This window comes from Leptinotarsa decemlineata, unplaced genomic scaffold (assembly GCF_025532065.1).
Source record: "Leptinotarsa decemlineata unplaced genomic scaffold, Ldec_3_MD MMD2_tig00026330_RagTag_RagTag, whole genome shotgun sequence".
In the NCBI taxonomy this organism is placed as follows: domain Eukaryota; kingdom Metazoa; phylum Arthropoda; class Insecta; order Coleoptera; family Chrysomelidae; genus Leptinotarsa; species Leptinotarsa decemlineata.
In genome coordinates, this window is record NW_027412690.1 from 11,107,869 (window position 1) to 11,130,088 (window position 22,220).

At 35.5% G+C, this 22,220-nt stretch overlaps 1 protein-coding gene across 5 annotated transcripts in view; it reads right to left on the bottom strand.

Moving 5' to 3' along the window:
- The window catches only part of LOC111512876 (uridine phosphorylase 1), a 49,203-nt gene that overhangs the window by 9,470 nt on the left and 17,513 nt on the right, over positions 1-22,220 (bottom strand). Inside the window, exons 1-3 of one of the 5 annotated variants that reach the window (XM_074183130.1) lie at positions 12,472-12,786; positions 11,242-11,320; positions 2,094-2,217 (exon numbers count right to left, since the gene is read on the bottom strand). In XM_074183130.1, the coding sequence (XP_074039231.1) occupies positions 2,094-2,171 (78 nt within the window). In that variant the 5' untranslated portion in view covers positions 2,172-2,217; positions 11,242-11,320; positions 12,472-12,786. Of the gene's footprint in view, positions 1-2,093; positions 2,218-6,118; positions 6,421-11,241; positions 11,321-12,471; positions 12,995-20,602; positions 20,625-22,220 lie in introns of those variants that run through there. The other 4 variants (XM_074183129.1, XM_074183126.1, XM_074183127.1 and 1 more) reach the window with 4 other exon arrangements.

Consider the following 22,220-nt stretch of genomic DNA (forward strand, 5'->3'; position numbering starts at 1 on the left):
GTAGTGAGACCGTCCACGAATGGAAGTAAGTTGTTATTTCCGACTTCCATTATGAATTTCAGGTCGGAATTTGAAGCAGCCTTTGCAACTCCAGCGACATGATTGTGCCAAGACATATTGGTGTCCATTTTAACCCCCAACAAACTTATCGAAGCAGAAAGCGGAATTACTGACCTGACATTATTATATCAGGTTCGGAGACGTTTATCTTCTTGGAGAAAACCGACGCCTGGGTGTTTGTTACATTGAATTGAACCTGGTTATTTTCACCGCAATTCGAAATCACTTCTAGATCCTCTTTAAGATATGCAACCACCTGCTGTCAGCTGATATTCTGGAATCCAAATAGAATGGCAATAAAAGTGTGCTGTAGACAGTAAAGGAATATATTGGATTCTTGGTTTTTTCCAATGAGTCGTTGATATACAATAAAAAGAGGGTTGGAGACAATATGGATCCCTGGGGAACATCAGCGTTGATGGTGGAAGTATTTGAGAGCTATCCATCGACGGCCACTTGCAGGAAACGTTCTTTCGGGAGGCTGAAGAGTCATACACAAAAATGATCCGACAAGTCAGAGCATCGAAGTTTGGCCAGCAAACGGTCAAAGGCCTTAGAAATATCAAGCGCACCAGCTCTCCATGTTTCTCGATTACGTTATTCCAAATATAGGTGATATACGATATTATACGATGGTATTCGTTGAACCATTAGTCTATTTCGGGTCAGCAATGGGAAATGTTCAGCCTGCTTACATCCGAAATCATTTGCCGAAATGGGGAATGTTCCTCAATTTGGGTTATTGCAGCAATTGCAAGTTTGAACAAAATAAAGTTGAGTTCAATTCATGAGTTTATCAAATTCACTTCGAAAAGTATTCAAATTGATGTTTCAAATGTTGGGTTTTAATTTTTAAAGGGATTTGTTTCTAATTCACATATTGGCAACAGCGCCGAGAAATAATTGGAATAATGTATACGTACTACTCCATTCATTCTACTTTAAAAAAGGAAAATTATCTTTATAAATCAACAATTAAGGCAAAATAAAAATTATAGTTCAATACCACCTCCACAAGCCACATACACAACAGTTGTTTTGTTATTTATTTATATAGAGGAAGATAGGTTAGGTGCAGAAAATGTCATATGTCACAGAATGTCTTGGACCTCGGAACATGAGTAAACAGAACAGCACGCCTCTGAAATATGTTATCTTTGTTTGTCTCATACAGGTAACAGATTCATTGTCCTTTATTAGCTATAACCAATGTTGCCAAATGGTGAAATAGAAACGAATCCCTTTAAATTTTGAATGCATTATTTCATTCCTCTTTTTTAAGTATTTAAATATTTTTTTAAAGAAAAAGGTTGTAATGATAAGTTTAAAATGAGTTGTTTCAGAGCTCTTTTATGAAAACTACTTAATTTTCGTCAGGAGGAACATTCCCCATTGTGACAATGGAAAATTCCATTTTTCAACCTCATCCATGCAAGTGGGTACCACTTGCAGACCAAAACATCGCTATCTTGAATGCTATACTATACTACCATGTATAACGAAACAGAGAAAAAAGTCATCGATAAGGATAATAATTTTATATCATGTAGTGAAAGCACATCGCTATCATTATTTTTATATCTTATGAAATGTTTCGGTATTATCTGACAATTAAAGAAAATAAACAACTATTACAATCATGATTGCAAAAATTATTTTGAAAGCGGTAGATATACTATCGCAATTTCCTATTTTGTAGTGAATATAGAAATATATTTGTTTTTCAGACATTGACAAACAGAACAAAGACATTTTTCTGATCTGACATACATTCATTTGACTCTTGATTTCTTCACTATTAGTGGATATTGGTAAATATGTTTTCAGAAAGTACATAATATTTTGTATTTTGCCTCATATTACCCTGTTAGATAGGGAACTATTGCCGTAACGTGAGCTATATTTTCAATACAAAACTGAGGAAAAACGTATAATTAATGTACATATGAATGAAGAGTTCACTGCAAAAATAAATAAATTTGCAGATCGTTTTACCAATTTAGAAATTATTTTGAAATTTTTGGATTACTTACTTTAACATCACCAAACATTTCAACGAGATCATGTGATTCGCTGCCCAAAGCTAGATGATATAAAATATCTTGGTCCATTAGTTCGATGTGTGGATTTCTCAGCCTGACTGAACCATCAGGATACCTGCAAAACAGTATTCTTTAATTGGCAATGTGAATATAGTTAGGTACCTACAATTTGGAACTATTACTACATATTTGTGAGATTGAACGTACATGTAAAGTCAAATCAAGTCAAGTCAAGTCAAGTCAGGTCAAGTCAGGTCAGGTCATGTCAGGTCAGGTCAGGTCAGGTCAGGTCAGGTCAGGTCAGGTCAGGTCAGGTCAGGTCACGTCAGATCAAGTCAGGTCAGGTCAGGTCAAGTCAGGTCAAGTCAGGTCAGGTCAGGACATGTCAGGTCAGGTCAATACAAGTCAAGTCAAGTCAGGTCAGGTCCGGTCAGGTCAGGTCAGGTCAGGTCAGGTCACGTCAGGTCAGGTCAGGTCAGGTCAGGTCAGGTCAGGTCAGGTCAGGTCAGGTCAGGTCAGGTCAGGTCAGGTCAGGTCAGGTCAGGTCAGGTCAGGTCAGGTCAGGTCAGGTCAGGTCAGGTCAGGTCACGTCAGGTCAAGTCAGGTCAAGTCAGGTCAGGTCAGGTCAGGTCAGGTCAGGTCAGGTCAGGTCAGGTCAGGTCAGGTCAAGTCAAGTCAAGTCAAGTCAAGTCAAGTCAAGTCAAGTCAGGTCATGTCAGGTCACGTCACGTCACGTCACGTCAGGTCAGGTCAGGTCAGGTCACGTCAGGTCACGTCAGGTCAAGTCAGGTCAGGTCACGTCAGGTCAAGTCAGGTCAAGTCAGGTCAGGTCAGGTCAAGTCAGGTCAGGTCAGGTCAGGTCAGGTCAGGTCAGGTCAGGTCAAGCCAAGTCAAGTGAGGTCCGGTCAGGTCAGGTCAGGTCAGGTCAGGTCACGTCAGGTCAAGTCAGGTCAGGTCTGGTCAGGTCAGGTCAGGTCAAGTCAGGTCAAGTCAGGTCAGGTCAGGTCAGGTCAGGTCAGGTCAGGTCAGGTCAGGTCAGGTCAGGTCAGGTCAGGTCAGGTCAGGTCAGGTCAAGTCAGGTCAGGTCAGGTCAAGTCAAGTCAAGTCAGGTCCGGTCAGGTCAGGTCACGTCAGGTCAAGTCAGGTCAAGTCAGGTCAAATCAGGTCAGGTCAGGTCAGGTCAGGTCAGGTCAGGTCAGGTCAGGTCAGGTCAGGTCAGGTCTGGTCAGGTCAGGTCAGGTCAGGTCAGGTCAAGTCAGGTCAGGTCAGGTCAAGTCAGGTCAAGTCAAGTCAAGTCAAGTCAAGTCAAGTCAGGTCAGGTCAGGTCAGGTCAGGTCAGGTCAGGACAGGACAGGACAGGTCAGGTCAGGTCAGGTCAGGTCAGGTCAAGTCAGGTCAAGTCAGGTCAAGTCAAATCAAGTCAAGTAAAGTGAAGTAAAGTAAAGTAAAGTAAAGTAAAGTAAAGTAAAGTACAGTACAGTAAAGTAAATTAAACTTTATTGACTACACTGTGAATAACTTACACGAGTAGCAGGTCAGTAACAGTACACATATAAATGTAAAAATAAAAAAAATAAATATATAAAAAGAAGGTGAATGTATAGCAATGGACTAGTGAATTGTGGAGTTCATGTATTCTTCTATTGGATAGAATCAATGTTCAGTCAATGTTTTTTAAATTAAAAAGATACACGCTGAGCTTTGTTAGGGCTTCATTGAGTTTATTGTACAAATTCAAGTTGGGAGAGTTGGAGGAAGACATTTTCAGTCTGAACCTGTTTGGCCTCATCTGACTATTATTTCGGGTGGGATAGTTGTGGAAGTCTGAGTTCAACTTTAGATTTCCCCTATTTCTGTGCAATTCAATAAGGGTTTGATGTATATAGATGCAAGGAAGTGACATTATTCGATTTTTGATGAAAAGTGGCCTACAAGGTTGGTCGTAGCGCGTACCGTCAATTATTCTCAATTCCCTTTTTTGCAACTTGAATACTTTTGTTGCCTGACTAGAATTTCACCACAAAATGGTACCGTAGCTTATATGCGAATGGAAGAGAGAGTGGTATGTAGTCAATAGCACATTTTTGTTCACGATATTTTTCAGTTTACGCAGCAAAAATAGTTGGCTAGACAGTTTATTGCATAGATGATTTATGTGGCTATTCCACTTTAATTCATCATCGAGAGTTATCCCCAGAAGTTTAGCAGTGGATCAATTCGAAATGTTTTTATTAGAGGAGAATATGATGTGCTGTGTCTTATCATTGTTCATTTTGAGTTTATTTGTCGTAAACCACGGTTCTGCTCTAGAGGCAGTAGTCGCCATAAGTTCATTGAGTACAAGTCGACTATAATGCGAATTTATTAACGAAGTGTCTTCAGCAAATGCAACACACATATCCGGAAGCAAGTAATGAATGTAGTTTTTGTGATGAAAGAAAATAAGTTACTGCAAATAGTCATTCCATAAGAGTACCACTTTTTTCAATATGATCCTAAAAGAAATATAGAAACCTTAGAAACCTCAGTAGATGAACAAAGAGATTTCTATCACACAGCCAATTCAACTAACAGAAACAATGAAGAACAGTACGTTTTCGACCGTTTTCATGCGTTTTCGTGCGTAACAGTCACATACTTGACCAACTGCACCACGAAAGTACTGCACGAAAAGCGTTACGCGAAAAAACGTTGCGCGAATGCGTTACGAAAAAAAAAGGTTATTTTTTTCATGTAACGTTTTTTCGTATAACGCTTTCTCGTAACGTTTTTTGCGTAACGTTTTTCGTGCAGCGCTTTCGTGGCGCAGTTGGTCAAGTATGTGACGGTTACTAACAAAAACGCTCGAAAAACGGTCGAAAACGCACTGTTCTTCATTGCTTCTGTTAATTGAATTGGCTGTGTAATAGAAATCTCTTTGTTCATGTACTAGCCTCAAATGTCGATTTCTAAAATTCAATAATATTAAAAATTTGAGTATTGGAAATCTAAATTACCAGAAACGGAAAATATCTAAAAAAAGAGACAAAAACGCATTAATGTTTTTTACTGTCATTTTGAAAATAATAAATTACGGCCTGTTCAAAAAATGAGGTTAATGTTTGTATACTCGTCTCGAACAAATGTTCACAGTTTCGGCTGTTTAGCATGTTTAGTTTGTTGGTGAGAGACATAAAAGTTAGAAGGGTTTTGCGTGTCCGGCGATTTTCTGCTATCGAAAAGAATGGATCAGAAAATTTACATTAAATTTCGGGTAAAAATCGAATTGAGTGCTCAAAAACACTTGGAATGTTGACAGTGGCATACGCCGATTGTTCTCTGAGTCATAAAAATGTTTATAAGTGATACTACTTAGAAGGGGGCAAAATAGAAATTGATGAATAAATAAATATTTTTTGCAAATTCACTTTGTTTTTGAACAGAAAATCCAACGGAAAGTAAGAATTAGACCCTCTAGTGTAGGATAAATGAATTAAACTGTAGAGTTCATCCCCTGATGACGTCAACTTGTTTGATGAAACGGGCGTTGAGAGAAGTGTTGCAGCTCTGGTGAGTGTATAAGGCGAGATATGAATGCATTATGAAATAAAATATAATTATTACTGACATATTGAAGTAGAAAATAAGTTTCAGCTTAATGTCTTCAGTTTATGTATGGCATGTTGAAGAAAGTGAAATTTTGAAGAAAGTGAAATTTTGATGAAAAAGAAATCACTCACATTCATGAGTAATCAAATCACCACCCTTATATAGGTTTACGGCAGGGAGTTCATCTTACGTTTTGCAACCTGTTCACCAACTAATCTATAAGATATGACTTAATAAATGACCCTTATTGGTATATAGAACGAGATTCATAAAAGCCATACAGGAAATTTATGACCTTTACATGAAAAAAAAAAGGTTTCCTATTTTTCACAATATCTCATCCCAATATACTCAAAGCAAAAACCATAAAATTCTTTCCGAGAATAATTTCAAAAATGACTCTGGTTTCAAAAACTAAAAGAACTAACCTGCTTTCAGTCGACATTTTTTTGCTACGGCAAACATGTTCCTCTTCCATGTTAATGACTCAGAACCAGCTCAGTAAAAAGTATTGAGTATAATATTTGTATACTTGCTGCAATTCCAACTGCACATGCACGAGCAGTGGAAAATCTGTCATATGTGGGGTAAAAATAAAACTCCATTTGTGAAAATATAAAGCAGCGTCCCATGAAAATCTCATTTGATATGTGGAACTTAAACGAAAAGTATCATATTCAAGGACGGAAAATATCAAGGTCAAACTTTGTTTCAAAAACTACCTACAGCCACAAACAAGTTTCTTAACTTGTACGTAATCAATTTCTTCTTCAACTGTATTTTGACAGCACTTCCTCACACGTTAATCCTGGCTTTTACAAGGAGGGCAAAAAAAATTTGCACCTACCTGTCATAAGTCAAAAAGTTGTATAGAGACCATGGGGTTCAAACCGGTTTGCTTTGGTATGTCAACATGAGCAATTGAACCAACTTCGTACACATGTTGATAGATGGTGCAAGTGCTGTAGGTCGAGAGACTTTGACTTAAATTTTTTACAAAGGAAAGGGGTCCGAGCGATCACACTTGTATTTCTGACATTCACTCTAACATTTTTGAGTGAAATTCAATAGAGAAATGAAAAAAAGTTCATAAGATTATTTTAGAAGAAGGCTGCTGTAAATAAAGAGCTTCCATTAACGCAAATCACAAGGTTACAGAGTGGACCAATAGTGAAAGAGCAAAAATTCAAACCGCTCACAATAAAAGTTGCTTTGATTCGTGGAAAAAGTAGGAGTCTTCTTCTTTGTGGCCGGCTTTATCGATACTTAGATATCTAGAGTACTGAGAAGGAGAAAGAAACTATACTTTTGGAAAAAGGCCTTAATCATAATACTGAGCCCAATAATAATTCGGCAAAAATAGCTATGCGAGGTACTTCCTATTCGAATAAACACATTGCCGCAAACATTTTGAAGTACGAACCTGTTGATGGAATTCAGTTCAATAAAGAAATAAGAATTGTAAAATCAATCAAACAGAAAGCGAATGGTAATGATATAGTTTTTACAAGAGCAGACAAAGGTTGATCAGTAATAGATAAAGGTCGATCAGTAATTGCTGTATGTAAAAGCGAATACGTAAGAAAAACCCTTGCTTTTTTGAATTTAGGGTCTTACGGCATTTTGGGGAATGATCCAAAAACCCTTTACAAGAGAAAAGTGAAATAAACGAAGGAAAAGTCAATAGAGATAGTAATGAGTGAATTTGAAAAACACAGGGTATTTGTCATGAATCCACAACCAACCAAATTTTATTTTCTAATCAAACTACATAAAACTAATGTTCCAGTCAGACCTGTGGTGTCGTTTATAACTGTTCCATCTGTGAAAGTTTTGGAAAAGCTCGTAAAAAGAATTCAGTCCTACAATAATTTCAAACAACGATTCAGTATAAATAATGAGTACCAATTAGTGAGTAACATTGAAAACATAACTTTTTCTGTCAATGCTAAATTCATATCTTTTAATATCCAAAATGTATTTCCTAGTGTTCCGCCAATAACGATTGGGGTAGTTGTCCGTCTTTCAGACAGAAACCACTTTAATCTAATATTTAAACTCGAAATTTCAGCTTTGCTAAAGATTTGCCTAGCTCAAAATTATTTCCAATTCAATGACAATGTTTACTCTTGTAGTTAGGATCTGATAATGGGAAACTGAGCCCCTTGTTAGCTTAAATTTTCATGGCCAACCTAGAGAATAAAATTCATACCAATCGGCTAATCAACAATGTGTCATACTTGTACAGAAATATATATGATAACTCCATACCAACATAAAGTAGCAGCAGCAGCTGTTATCCATCCATACCAACATAATGTAGCAGTAGCAGTAGCAGCAGCAGCTGCTACTTTATGTTGGTATGGATGGATATTCATGAAACGTTTTGCTGTCAACAACTGTTACAAGGTGGACATTACTGACTCAATTCTCTCTAAAAATATGCAGAAACAAGCTCTGAATCAGGTCTCTCCAGTTTTAAAGAATGATACTAAACAATATGTATCTATAACTTTGGTGATCCTACTAATAAAATCGCTGGTTTTTTAAAAGGTAGAGAATTGGACGTAGTATACAGAACAAATGATAATTTGAATGAATTCATTGAAAACAATGAACATAAAGCTCCAGTGTCGAATAAATCGGGAGTTAACAAATTGACTTGTGGTTCTTGTTCAAAATTTTATATCGGACAAACCGGAAGAACTTTTTCCAAAAGAATAAAAGAGCTTAGAAGTAGGTTTTGATTGGAAACACCAATTCAACATTTGCGAATCATCTTTTGACAGAGGAGCACGAGTTCAATCACGATTTTGACGTATTACATTCGGAATCAGAACTCAACTTTTGGAATGTATAGAAATCATAGATGTAAAAGTTTGGGATCATTGCTCAATGATCAAATAGATTTGAATTGCTCCCCTTTAGGGGAGCCTTTCAAAATCTGTCGCCCTTTAGGGGCGACAGATTTTGAAACTAGGTAAAATAATAGCTAAGGTAAAAATCGTTATTCATTATTCTCCAGTCTTATGAGTTGTTATTGCTTAGGTGAATAGTACAGATGATGAATTAATCATATAGAAATTTAGCAGGTAGTGACAGTTATAATGATTCAAATGCTATAAAAGCACAACACAGATTTTGTACAAACAGTATTGACGCCTGAAGATGCTACCGTATAGCCAAATACATGTCGCGATTTTGTGAACTTTTTAGTGGAAATCCCACAACAAACAGTAACTGCCGCGTACCAAATATCAGGTCGAAACAGTTTTTAAATTAACAACCAATGAGAGCACGAAAAAAATCGTACTTTTAATGCAGAAAAATACGAGGCAAATAGCAACTGTTACCGAATTTGTCTTGAAGTGAGTCTGCTTCACAAATGAATCTCATTTCAGACTATTTCCTTTATAAGTCAAAGAAAAAGTATGGTACTCAACTCGCGAAAAATGGTCACAACTTTCTCGAATGATTCCTCACGAGGAATGGCCACAGTTGTCGCGCGTGAATGTGCCAATGTTTTGAAATGTTTGTTATTAAAAATACTGACCTTGATATCTACAATTTCATTCAAATTAAAAGTATGTCTTCTGGTGTTTACATAATTAAAAATTGATAACGTCTACATAACAGGCAATAACAGTACCAATTTTAGTAATTTGTATTAACGCTATCCTTTCTCGATTGACAAACCCGTAACATACTAGTCCAACACTATTTTGTATTTTTTGAAGTTCTCTGAAAAATAGTTTGGGTATTTCATTCAACGTTATTATCAAGATGTATGAAAGAATTATGAAATAAATATAGCCACTTTTACAAAGGTTATCGCATTTCTTAAAATGGGAAAAAAGTTTATAGAGTAAAGAAATCAGAAGTCTTTGATAGCGAGCAGATCAACAAATTCATTGAGGAGGTGAATAATCAAATATATTTAATGCTAAAGATAATTTCAACAAAATATTGTAATTGTAGGATTTAAAAGTATCAACCGAATTTACTTTATTAACAGGTAGCAAGAATTACTAGGTTAGCTGGTGCATGTCGATGGGAAGAACTAACAAAAATGTCAATTGATCTAATGAACGACGAGAGAGACATGTTGCTTGTGAAAATACCAGATTCCAAAACAAATTTTGAGAGAACTTTTGTTGTGATTGTGCAAAAAACCACTGTTTTATAGACAATATTTATCTTTACGGCCATCCCATACTCCACAGATTATTCGTCAATTACAAAAAGAACAATCTTCGATTCAGCCTTTTGGTATCCACATTTTTGGGAATTTCTGATCCATAATCGCAGAACTCGCATTCGTCGAACTTCAGCGACGTTTTATTTATTTATTTATTTCATCCTTTACATCCTTATTTCATCAAGGATGACTTATAAGAAATATACATGAATATACAAGCACTTGAAATGATATGTTATATGAAACAATATAATATAATATAATATAATATGTGGATGTATTATTATCCAACAACGAGCAGTACTTATTACAACTCACAACAAGAAAAATAAAACAAGAAATTGCTAAACTGATAAATTCTCAACATTTCTACGGACTAAAGATTTAAATTTTGTGATAGACATATTCCAGTCAATATCTTGCAAGCAATTTATGTCGTTTGCCAGACGGATCATAAATAAGAGGGCTGAGAAATCTCTGACTGATCTAAACTGGCAAAAGGCAGACATTTTGAGTAATCGATATAATTTGGCAAGTCATTAATCAATAACAAAAAGAACAAGGGGCCCAAATTTGAACCTTGGGGTACCCCTGAAGTATTTCCATCATGCCTAACCACAAAATATCGATCCTGAAGATAGCTCCTACAAAGAGTCATGATAATCACTATCGATGCTACTGTTCATTGTTCATTGCGATAATTGCGAACAAAATTACAAAAATCAAACTGCCAACTATATAATTTCATGTCAAATAGTTGTCCAACATTACATTCGAGGTTCATCCTAATAGCACCACTGGTGGTCGGTGACGAATTCTTTGTTTTAGGCTCTGGTTTCATCAAGGTGTCTTGCAGTAAAAGCTGCAGAGGAAAGTAGAAAACGAATCTCGTTCGGCAGTCGATGTCGAAGCTTGATTTTGCAACTGACCTCATTGCGAAGCTTCGTTTCTTTGATAGTCGAATATTATAGCATCTATCGATCTTATATAGCGTCTTTATGAAAGAAGATGCCCTTTAAAATTTAACCGAGATACACCGTTTTCATTTTCAGTAGTTTTCGAGTTATTTACAAAAATTGTATTTTCACTGTCCAAAAATTTCCGCAAGACTTCTCAACTATGTTCATAGAAACATAAAATGAAATAACAAAGTTACGAGAAATCATTACTTGAAAATAGTGATGGTACTCATACATTCTGCATTGAAAACTATCAAAAACTCAGAAGAGGTATTTTTATTCTACTTTTGATCGAATTACTTTCATTATTTTATATTAAATTTTTTGGGAATTCTCATTTTCGACAATCTGAAAAAAAATTCTGCTCTACAAAATAAATATTGAGTTTACGTACTTTTGGACTAGAAGTTTTTCATTTCCGTGTACAGTTCGTCATTACCATTTGGTGAAAATTACCAAGAAGCTCTGATTTCCTAGACGAAAAACGAACTTATATTGACACATTTCTCGAAGTAATGAAATTCCCAGAAAAAACAAAAATTTCAAAATAATTTTAAATGTTTGGGAAAGAAAGGTTTTCTCTCCATCTTTATACAAGGAAATGTGTAAATCTTTCAAAAAAAAAAAAATAAAGAGATCAATTGATTTCAAATTAAATTCTTCACAAAGATAATAATAATATTTATTAATACAATAAAGTTACGTACAGACATGGAATAAAAGTCACATAATTCAGTAAAAGGAGTAGTACATTCTGAATTAGATTTGAAAGAATGTCAAAAGTATATAGAGGCAAAGTGGTAGTACCTGGTGTATAAAGTGTGGGTATAGATATAAATAAATTATATAATATTAATAATTAAATAGAACTGGCCGATACATTTTTCTGAGTTTTGATTTGGAGTTACAAATGGGATTTTAGAGTGGTGGCAGGTGGTTATACACTTTGATTCTTACTTTCTTTCAGACACAAACTGGAAGAAAGGTCCCTCACGTAACAACTAGCCAGACGAGTAGGTAATAGTTTAGAGTATAAAATGGTTGTAATTTAGAAGTAACTCTCAGTTTATGCTTGAGGAAGCTATTGTATAGCGAAACACGTGTCGCGGTTTTTGTAAAACCCTTCATAGTGAAAATCATACAATAAACTGTATTGATTAGTTTTTATTTATATAACATTAAGACTAGACAAAGATTTCGTTGAAAAATTCATTCAGTTTGTAGAACGGAACCCCTATAAACATTTTTCTGAATTTTAATTTGAAGTTACAAATGGATAGTGATTTTAGAGTGGTGGCAGGTGGTTATTCACTTTGATTCTTACTTTTTTTCAGACACAAACTGGAAGAAAGGTCCCTCACGTAACAACTACTTTCATATGCACATTGAATTGGACGAAAGAAAAATACTTTTGAAACGACCATTTTAATGAGAATATTTAATTGTCCAAAAAAACTGTTTCCTATTCAGGTTGTACTCTAAACATTCGTTATGGAATTACTTTTTTCCTTTCTTTGGAAGATTCCCACTATTTTGTATAAAAATGGTGAAGTAGAACGCCAAAACTATTCTTTCCAAAAATATACAGCTTTCAATTTGCTTTTAAATCCTAAGCTCAACTCACCTGACATTACTTTCAGGAACAGCATCCTCCTCAGTACCATTTTGGCGTCCATTGCTTGTATTTCCGTTGGTATACATCCCGTAACAGCAATATTAACTTTTGTAGATTTGAATAACTTGAACGACCAGACCAAAACGCGATTTTAACTAGAGCTGATATACTAGAGAACGTCTAATCCATTCGATTTACGCGCATTTACTACATCAATTTCTGCTTTAAGCTTTGCAGATAACCAGTCGAAACGAACGAGCGCAATATTGAAACTGGGAAATACCCCATGGCAGGGATGAGTATTTGACAAACTACAGAAAACTTACGCGGTGTAGAAATTCCTAGAAAATTACACAAGTTTGTGAACCACAGTCGAGAATTTTTTCGGTTCGACAAAGATATCCCAGAGCAGAAATCTTTCTTTTTTGTATTTTTATTTTTTATAGGTGTAAAGGTGGATTTTCAGCAAACGGACGAAACCACAACAATTTCGACAGAACAGAAAGTAATTTACAGAGAGAGCTGAGTTTCGTCAAACAAATCACTCTCAACAACAGTTACACGGTAGATATTATCGACTCCATTCTTTCGAAAAAATTGAAAAAACAAGTCATGGACCAGGTATACACAAATTTAAGTAATGTGAACCCACCAATAAATATCGCTCGTTTTTTGAAAAAGTAGTTCAAGAAAATTTATTGAAAATAAAAAAGACAAAACTTTAGTGTCGGATAGATTAGGAATATACCTATAAGTTGACTTGTGTCTCTTGCCCAAATCTTCATATTGGCCAAACGGAGAATTTTTTACCCAAAGAATTGAAGAGAATAGAAGTAGTTTCTTGAATCGAAAGAACAATTCCACAGGTGCAAATCAAGTTTTAGTAGAAGGACATGAGGGCAATCATGAATATGAAGTGTTGTATTTAATAGAAAAAAGTTTGAAATTCAATCTTTTACAAATAATTCAGATGTTCTGCACAGCGAAGGGGTAAATACTGCTTTCAAAACCAACAACAACTTGGGCATACACATTAAAAATAACAAAGATAAAAGTTCAGAAAAATCAGGAGTGTATGAATTATTGTGTGGGTCATGCCCGATGTTTTATATAGGTCAAACTGGAAGAACGTTCAAAACCCGCTTAAAGGATCACAAATATAGTTTTCAGAATGGAAAAATAAATTCCACATATGCCAGTCATTTAATCTCATGATCAAAACTGTTCATGTAGTGGAAGCGACAGAAAACATTTCACCAAAAACACGCGACTCAGACTAATAATTTGCTTGATTGGTAGAAGTCGAGTTTCGAGTTTGTTTTTGAAGCTAAAGCAAGTTTCTTGTTTCTGCTTTTGAAACGAAACTAGTCGCAAGCGAGTCCGTTTGCTTGAAATCCACTTTAAAAATTAATGTTTCGACATCATTCGTTAATAGGTAAGACCTCGGTAATCCTCAGCTCACACAGGTTTCGATTTCTGAAGGTCTGAGGTGATTTGATTTTATTCGCTAGGTCTATCAAAATAAACTTTACTTTTTGAATAAACTCCCTAAGGACTCGTGGTTACCATAATAGTTTGATATCGTATCGTATCATATAAAAAATATCAAGCAGGTACATGACAAGAGCAAATATTGATAGTGCATTTGAGATATGCATTTATGATATCCTATGGCCTTGATATTAAAAAACGTCGATAAAAAGTACAGGAGTGTATTTGGTAAAGAAATGTTCCCCAGAAAAATCAATATATTATAGATTTGTAGGTACAAAAAAACTGTAAATGAAAATTAGGACTTTTCATAAAATTTGTCAACTTCCTATCAACTTGCTGTCCTACAAATCATCCCTTTCAGAATGTTATGATTGAAAGAGGGATTAAGTTGCACCTTTTTTGAAATTTTTCGAATTCTCAGCGGAAATACATATATTTTTTTACTTATCAAAAAAGAAAACTTTTAGGTTTTTTACGTCGTTATACGTAATTAAGTTGAAATGAACCTTTCACATAAATGTGTGGATCTTACATAGAAATTACTTATCGTCATTGTACACTTCGAATAAATTTTTATATTCTCCGAAAGATGTATTGAAAATTGGTGGTTTTTTGGTCCATGGCGGAGTTTTAGAAAGTTTTATAAGAATTGTAGCTTTGAGATTGGTGTTTCTTGAAATAGGGTATAATAAATGTGGAGGTGAAAGCAACGTTCTGAAGACACCCAGGCATATTCGTAGTGCTGTGGTTTGGATTGTGTCAAAGTATTTGACATATGTTTTGCAGGCGTTCATATAAAGGATACTTCCGTAATCCAGTTTGGAGCGGACTAATGATCTGTAAGTCCGTATTAGTATTCCCTCTTCTGCTCCCCATTGGTGATGAGCTAATGATTTTAAATTATTGATACGCTTCAGACAGTTAGCTTTTGTCTCCTGAGTATGTTGTCTCCATGTGAGTCTTTTATCAAAGATTACTCCCAAGAATCTATGTTGATCAACCACTTGTAACTGGTCCCCACTGATATAGTTGTGGAGGTAGAGGATTAAGTCTTTTGCTTAACTGGATTAATTTGAATTTGGTTGTTGAAAAGTGAAATCCGGATTTGAGAGACCAATTGTGGATGCTCTCTAGGGCTTTCTGAAGTAAGGTGCAAGTACTGACCGTGGCTTTGCCTTGGCAGTAGAGGATGAGGCCTTCGGCGTATAGTGCATATTTGACGGGTGAATTTATCGAAGTACAGATGTCGTTGATACTCATCAGGAATAAAGTGGTGCTAAGAACCGAGCCTTGTGGGACTCCGTCTTCTGGAAAATGCAGTGTAGATGACAGTCCATTTGTAACAACTTCGAAAGATCTGTTGGTTAAGAAGTTTTGTAGAAGGGGGAAAATGTTTCCAGTTAGTCCAAAGTCCATGAGTTTTTCGAAAATGGTAGTTTTGAGAATCGTAACGAAGGCGCTGTCAATATCAAGACTAACGGCAATTTTACTTTCAAAAGCTTCTGAGTTATCTAACGTGCATCTGTTTGATCGAAAACCTGCCTGTTCTGAAGTTAAGTGGTTGTGCGATTCTAAGTACCAGTGTAAGCGTCTATTAATCATTTTCTGGAGAATTTTGCATGGAGCACATGTTAGAGAAATTGGTCTGAAGGAATTGGGAAGATTGGTATTTGAGTTGTTCTTGTTTATTGCTATTATGGTTGCTCCTCCTCATAGAGCCGAAAATTGTTGGCTGCACCAAATTTTGTTGTAAAGTTCTAGCAGTTTAATTTTAGTTTCTGACTGTAAATATTTTAGGAAGATCATTGGTATGTCATCTGGTGTTCGACCATTATATTGATCCCGATGACAGTTACTTAAGCTAGATAATCTGCATATAGACTTGTGCACATTGCCAATTGCACAAATCAATTAAATGCAGAGTGCAACAGACTGTTAATTGACACTGGAAGTCACAGCAATCTGGAAATAACCCCTAACCATATGCCTCCAACTGTCAACTACCAACTGCCTTATAAAGTACTGTTCCCGAGAGGACTGGATCCTCCGGGAAAAGGAAATATTAACAGCAGATAGTTGTTGGTTCACAGATGGATCAAAAAACACCTTCCGTTTCTGGTGCAGGAGTTTTTAGTCGCAGACCCAGGACAGATATATCTACCTGCCTAGGAAGTTATACAACTGTATTTCAAGTGGAAATTTACGCTATTGAATTGTGTGCGGAGAAATTGTAAGAATCCAACCTCATACACAAGTCAATAAAAATATTCTTGGACAGTCAAGCGGCGTTGAAAGCTCTTGGCTCCTACCAAGCAACGACTAAATTGGTAGGAAATTGCCAAAAACGAATCTCCTCGATAGGAAAACTGAACAGATTGTCTCTGATCTGGATTCCTGGCCATACTGGCCTGGAAGGCAATGAAGCTGCTGACTCTCTTGCAGAGGAGGGTGCTGCAAGCGGCTTCGTCGGACCAGAACCTGTCATTGGCATCGCTTTGGGCTTTGCCAAACAAACACTTAACACCTGGATGGTAAGAAGAGTTATAGACTTCTGGCAGAATCTTCCAGGATTGGCTCACTCCAAGGCGTCTATTCCCCCTTTGAAGCTTGATACCAAACAGTTGTTGGACTACAGTAGGGATGAACTACGATGTCTAACAGGCCTTCTTACGGATCACTGTCATTTGAATCATCATATGCAGATACTCGCAATGTCGGAAGACAGATGAGCCCCGAAGTGGACGACTCACAGTGAACGAAGACGAGGATACCATCGAGGATAGCTACTATCATTTTTTTAGGCAAAAAACGGTCTTAGTCGAGTTCCTCTAATCTCGAGCACACAATTTCCTTGCTGTATTACATTGGCAATAGTGCACTGATTCAAATGGCGCTTATTTCAATTGAATCAAATAAGTTTAAAGTAGACTCATAAAAATGGACCATACTTCAAAAACAACTTAATATATCAATTCAAAAGGCCTTCTTGAAACGACTACTTTCATATGAGCTAATCTCTCCTAAAAATAAACCCCTTCCAATGGGGAATATTCCTCAATTTGGGTTATTACACCAAATGCAAGTTTGAACAAAATAAAGTTGAGTTTAATTCATGAGTTTTTCAAATTTACTTCGAAAAGTATTCAAATTGATGTTTCAAATGTTGGGTTTTAATTTTTAAATGGATTTGTTTCTAATTCACATATTGACAACAACGCCTATATCAAGTTGAAATAATTTATACGTACCTAGATATTCTACTTTAAAAAAGGAAAATTATCTTTATGAATCAGCAGTTGAAGCAAAATATAAATTATAGTTCAATACTACCTCCACAAGCCACATAAACAACAGTAGTTTTATTATTTATTTATATAGAGGAAGATAGGTTAGGTGCAAAAAATGTCATATGTCACAGAATGTCTCAGAACTCGGAACATGAGTGAACAGAACAGCACGCCTCTGAAATATGTCATCTTTGTCTCATTCAGGTAACAGATTCATTGTCCTTATTAGCTATAACCGATGTTGCCAAATGGTGAAATAGAAACGAATCCCTTTAAAAGTTGAATGCATTATTTCATTCCTCTTTTTTAAGTATTTAAATAATTTAAAAAAAAAGTTGAAATGATAAGTTCAAAATGCATTGTTTTAGAGCTCTTTTATGAAAACTACTTGATTTTCGTCAGGAGAAACATATTCTTTATAACGCAACTTCATTTTAATTATTGGTAAAAATATTATTGTACATAAACATTAAAAAATATGAACTTTCTTTCTTCACAGCCAGTCTATGATTTTGGTTTGTAATTCGTTTATTTGTTGACAGGTTTCTTTGTCCTATATTCAATTGTAATAACCACCTGATTCCTCTTCTCAGAAGTATAGGTATATATTGCGTTTGTGGCAATTACTAGCTTACATAATATGGAACATGATATACAGTTGCGACTTATTAATAAATGGACTTCTCTCATTCATTGCAATTCCGTTAGCAAAATTAGTAAACAGCTGTCAGGTGTTTTTAGTTCACTGATTCTGATTCTGCAAAACACACAGTTGCGAAATGAATCACCACTGATTTTGAACAATGATTGACCTTGCGTTTTCAATAACAAAGGATAATTCAATAATACCAACTGGATTTCCACAAAGGGAAGCAAATGAGAATTCTCCCCTGGAAATATTTATAATATCCCAGTCATATGTACCGTGTGACAATATGAATTCTAACAATAAGGTTTGAGTCTAGAAGAGGAGAGGATATTAAAAAAGTCGAAGGGCATATATTTTTAGTGCTCTCGCCAAGCCTTGATCCAAAACATTCTCTTTACCGAAAACATAAAAAACTAATAGGGTTACTCGAAAGAATTGCATGTTAATTTGTTAACGTCACACTGGTTTATTGTTAGTACCAACGACATAATAGTACCGCTTTATAGCCCAGGTAGTTCATTGAGATGAAAAACAGTTTTTGATTACTCTACTTTAAACCTTCATAAATAAAATTAAGAAACATGAAATTAAAGTATTCATTGTTTGAATATCCACAGTATTTAAACAAATGGTTTGATGTTTCCTTGTTTATTAGTCATGGATTGCATGTTTTTATACCTGATGTTTCGTCCGCTACTGCGGCAGAAATTATCAAAGGCGATGCGTTGATGCATCGCCTTTGATACTGTCTGCCACAGTAGCAGACGAAACGTCAAGTATAAAAACCTGCAAGTCAGGTCGCTATTGAATCAAATATTGATTTTGTGAACTTGAAACCTTGAATCGATTCAAACACAACATTAAACAGGAAGCGAGTGGAGCTTTGAAACTGAAGAAATATGTCAAATGTTTTGTTGGACAAAATTCCATTTTATCTTTGATCTCTTCACTTTCTGTAATAACATCATATTTTTAACGATATTATCGTCATGCACACACACCAAGCAGCAATATACCACTGACTCATTGCAATGAATCATTTTATTAACTAATAATGTTTGTTAATACAGAGCTGCGGGTGAAATATTTAAATTTGTTTTGAGGCGGATTTGGGAAAAGGCTTGTCAATATTCTGCCCTCTAGAGTATTTTTAAAGTTTTGTTTTCACTGTATATTTTTTATAAACAGTGCATTTCCTCAATGTCCCCTCCCCCTGCTTTTATTTTTAGAATGGGTCAACTCAAAAAATTGAATTTTGGGATACTGTGACAGATGAAACCTTTAAGATGGCCAGTGGCTGTCTTGTGACACATCATTTTGACGCTCCTGACGAATACTTCACAACCCTAGAATAAAATGTCAATATCTTCAACTACTACAAAATGGCGGAACTTTTAATAATTGCCTGAATACTATATAATATGAGGTAATAAGCTTGAGGTTAGTTCAGAAGATGCTCAAAATGGCTGCCTTGAACTTCTTGACATATGAACAGCCTATCCGATATTTCACGCCGAACATTTTCGAACACATTACCGTCAATATCTCTACAAATATTCATTATTCTCTGCCGTACATCCAATATTGAAGCAGGGATTCAGTTTCGAACACCTTTTGCTTTAAATAGCCCCATAAAAAAGTCCAAAGGTGTCAAATCTGGCAAGAGGGGTGGCCATTCTATAGGACCTCGACGGTCAATCCAACGACCAGGAAAAGTAGTACCCAAATAGTTTCTTACTTGTCTGGAGTAATGTGGTGGTGCTCCATCTTGTTGGAATACAATATCTATACCTATCAAATTCATTAGGATTCGCTTCGACGAATTCAGTGATGAAAGGGTCAACAGTAGTTTCCATCATATTCCAATCATATTCCCCTGTTCTATCATATTCTCCTGTTAAATTTTGATCAATAAATAGAGGTCCTACAATAAGGTTTCCCAATATTCCTGTCCAAACGTTAATTTTTTCTGGATATTGGGTATTTGTTTCCCGGAAAACGTGATGTTCATTGTTGTACTGACATTTTTTGACGTTTTTATTAAAAAATAACTTAATAAACCTTATCGGGTTATTGGAATTGCCATATGGCAGATGAAAAGGAATATTTCTGGAAATATCGATATTAATGTATTGGTCTTCAGGAAATTATTAAATGTTCCGTCATTTTGTGGTAAGTGAAGATATTGTCTTTATATTCCAAGGTTGTGAAGTATTCGTCAGGAGCTTCAAAATGATCCGTCACAAGCCCCCCTTTTCATTTAATTGTTTTCCCAGATAGCGCCCAGTCGTCATCTTGGAAGTTTCATCTGTCAATTTCACTTCAAAATGAAGTATTCATGCATTAATTTCATTATCACAAATTTCAATTTTTTTAGTTGACCCGTTCAAGAAATAAAAGGGGGGAACATCAAAGAAATGCACTGTATTTGTTTTAAGGCGGATTTGGCTTGACAATATTCAGCCCTCTGTATTCTTGAAATTTTGTTTTCAATGTATATTGTTTATCTACGTACTTCAAATAATTATTATTATTATACTAATACTAATAATATTAATAATCAAGTTAGCGAAACGCTTGTCGAGAGACAGTGCTTTGTTTTGTTGTGAGAAAAATGTTGAAAGATTAATTTAACGCCCGATGTTCCAATTCTACGGGTCAAGCTCTACCTAATCGCAGTCTGCCATAATGTTGTGTTTTTGATTCTTACATGAAACCCCTTACGATAACCTCAACCTTCCATATGATTTAACACTCCGAACACGATAAATATACGTTATTCAGTAATAATTGAATTTGAAATTACACAACTGATATCACTGGATGTTATAATTCACTCAACTCACTGTCTGAAAATGTTGCACAATCGAGCATTTCGTCCGAATGAAACGTTCTTTATATTCTGCAACCTGCAATTAAAGCACCTCGCGTTTTTTTTGTAGGGGAGAAAGGAGTAATGCAGTATATATCATGGGCATCTTTCGTGAAATAACAGTATCAATACACTCGCGCCAGCATTTTTTTCAATGGACGAAGTAGTTCTGATATGTTCTTGAGCTCACTTGGCGATTCGGTTTGGTTTTCGTCTCCTCAATCAACGCAAAACGCCGTCCTTTCAAGGGTCTCTTCAATCTTGGGAACAAAAAAAAGTCGCAAGGGAGGAAATCTGGTGAATATGGTGGCTGAGGCACCTTATATCATATACCTTGATCAACTTTTAGTGCCATTTTTTCAAGCACTTCGATAACTTTCTCACCAGTAGAACCTTCGCCAATCAGGATCAAGCAAAAACAGTATTCGTCGACTTCATCGAATCCCGAGCACACACTTTTTATTCTGACGGAGTTAATCGACTGTTGTTACGTTGGCAACAGTTTATTGTAGACTCATAAGAACGGACAAAACTTTTTAAACAACCTAATACATTCTCTATGTATGTTCTAGACATGCAAATGTCACATTACTGGTTTGGGACAAAAATACAGACTTTGTGTCATTTCAATAGTGTTTACACAAATACTGTCATTTTTTGAAAGAATAGGCAACTCTGTTCACTTGAAACAAATTCTCGCAGGACGCAAACGCAAATCGCAACAGCTTTGCCAGATGTAGAGAAATATCTTCAACTTTGTGGGGAAATGAAATGTTTCTTGAAGAAATACGGAAAGTGTAAAAAATTGAATAAACGAATGCTAAAAGAACTACTGATAAAATTTTTGAAATCATGTCTCAGATTCTGGCCGGCAGTAAATTTATTTTCATTTACTTTATATAAACAATTTTGGAAGTCAATTAAATGAAGAATAGCAGCTGATATAGACCTCAGCCATTTTGATTTTCGTTTCTGTGATTTCCTCCCGCAAAGTACATGCATATACCGTTTCACTTTGAAAAGTATGTTAATTTACACATATACTTCAGAAATATTTCAATCTTGAATATTTGAAATCTTTGAAGAAAAAAAAATAAGGGGAAACATAATTAGTTATCTGAAGTGAACCCTATTTGATTTTTCTGGATCTTTTTTATTGATCCAGATGTATAATTTACTCAAAATTTTACTTATTAGTTGCGTTCTTTTCGCATTATTCTTCACAGATCGAGTCATTCCTGTGAAACAAATGTTCGCTAAGTGTCTTTCCCAGATACTGTTTGATTTCATTGGTTGAATACATCCATAGAAATTTTGTCGAACCGCTCGAACTGTCGTAAGTCGGCTTCAAACTGAATTCCAATATAAACGAGTTTCAATTCAACTGAGGCTCCCATGGTTCTCAAAACAAAAATTCACTTGAGCTCCAGTATTTAAGATTCAAAAAACGATATTC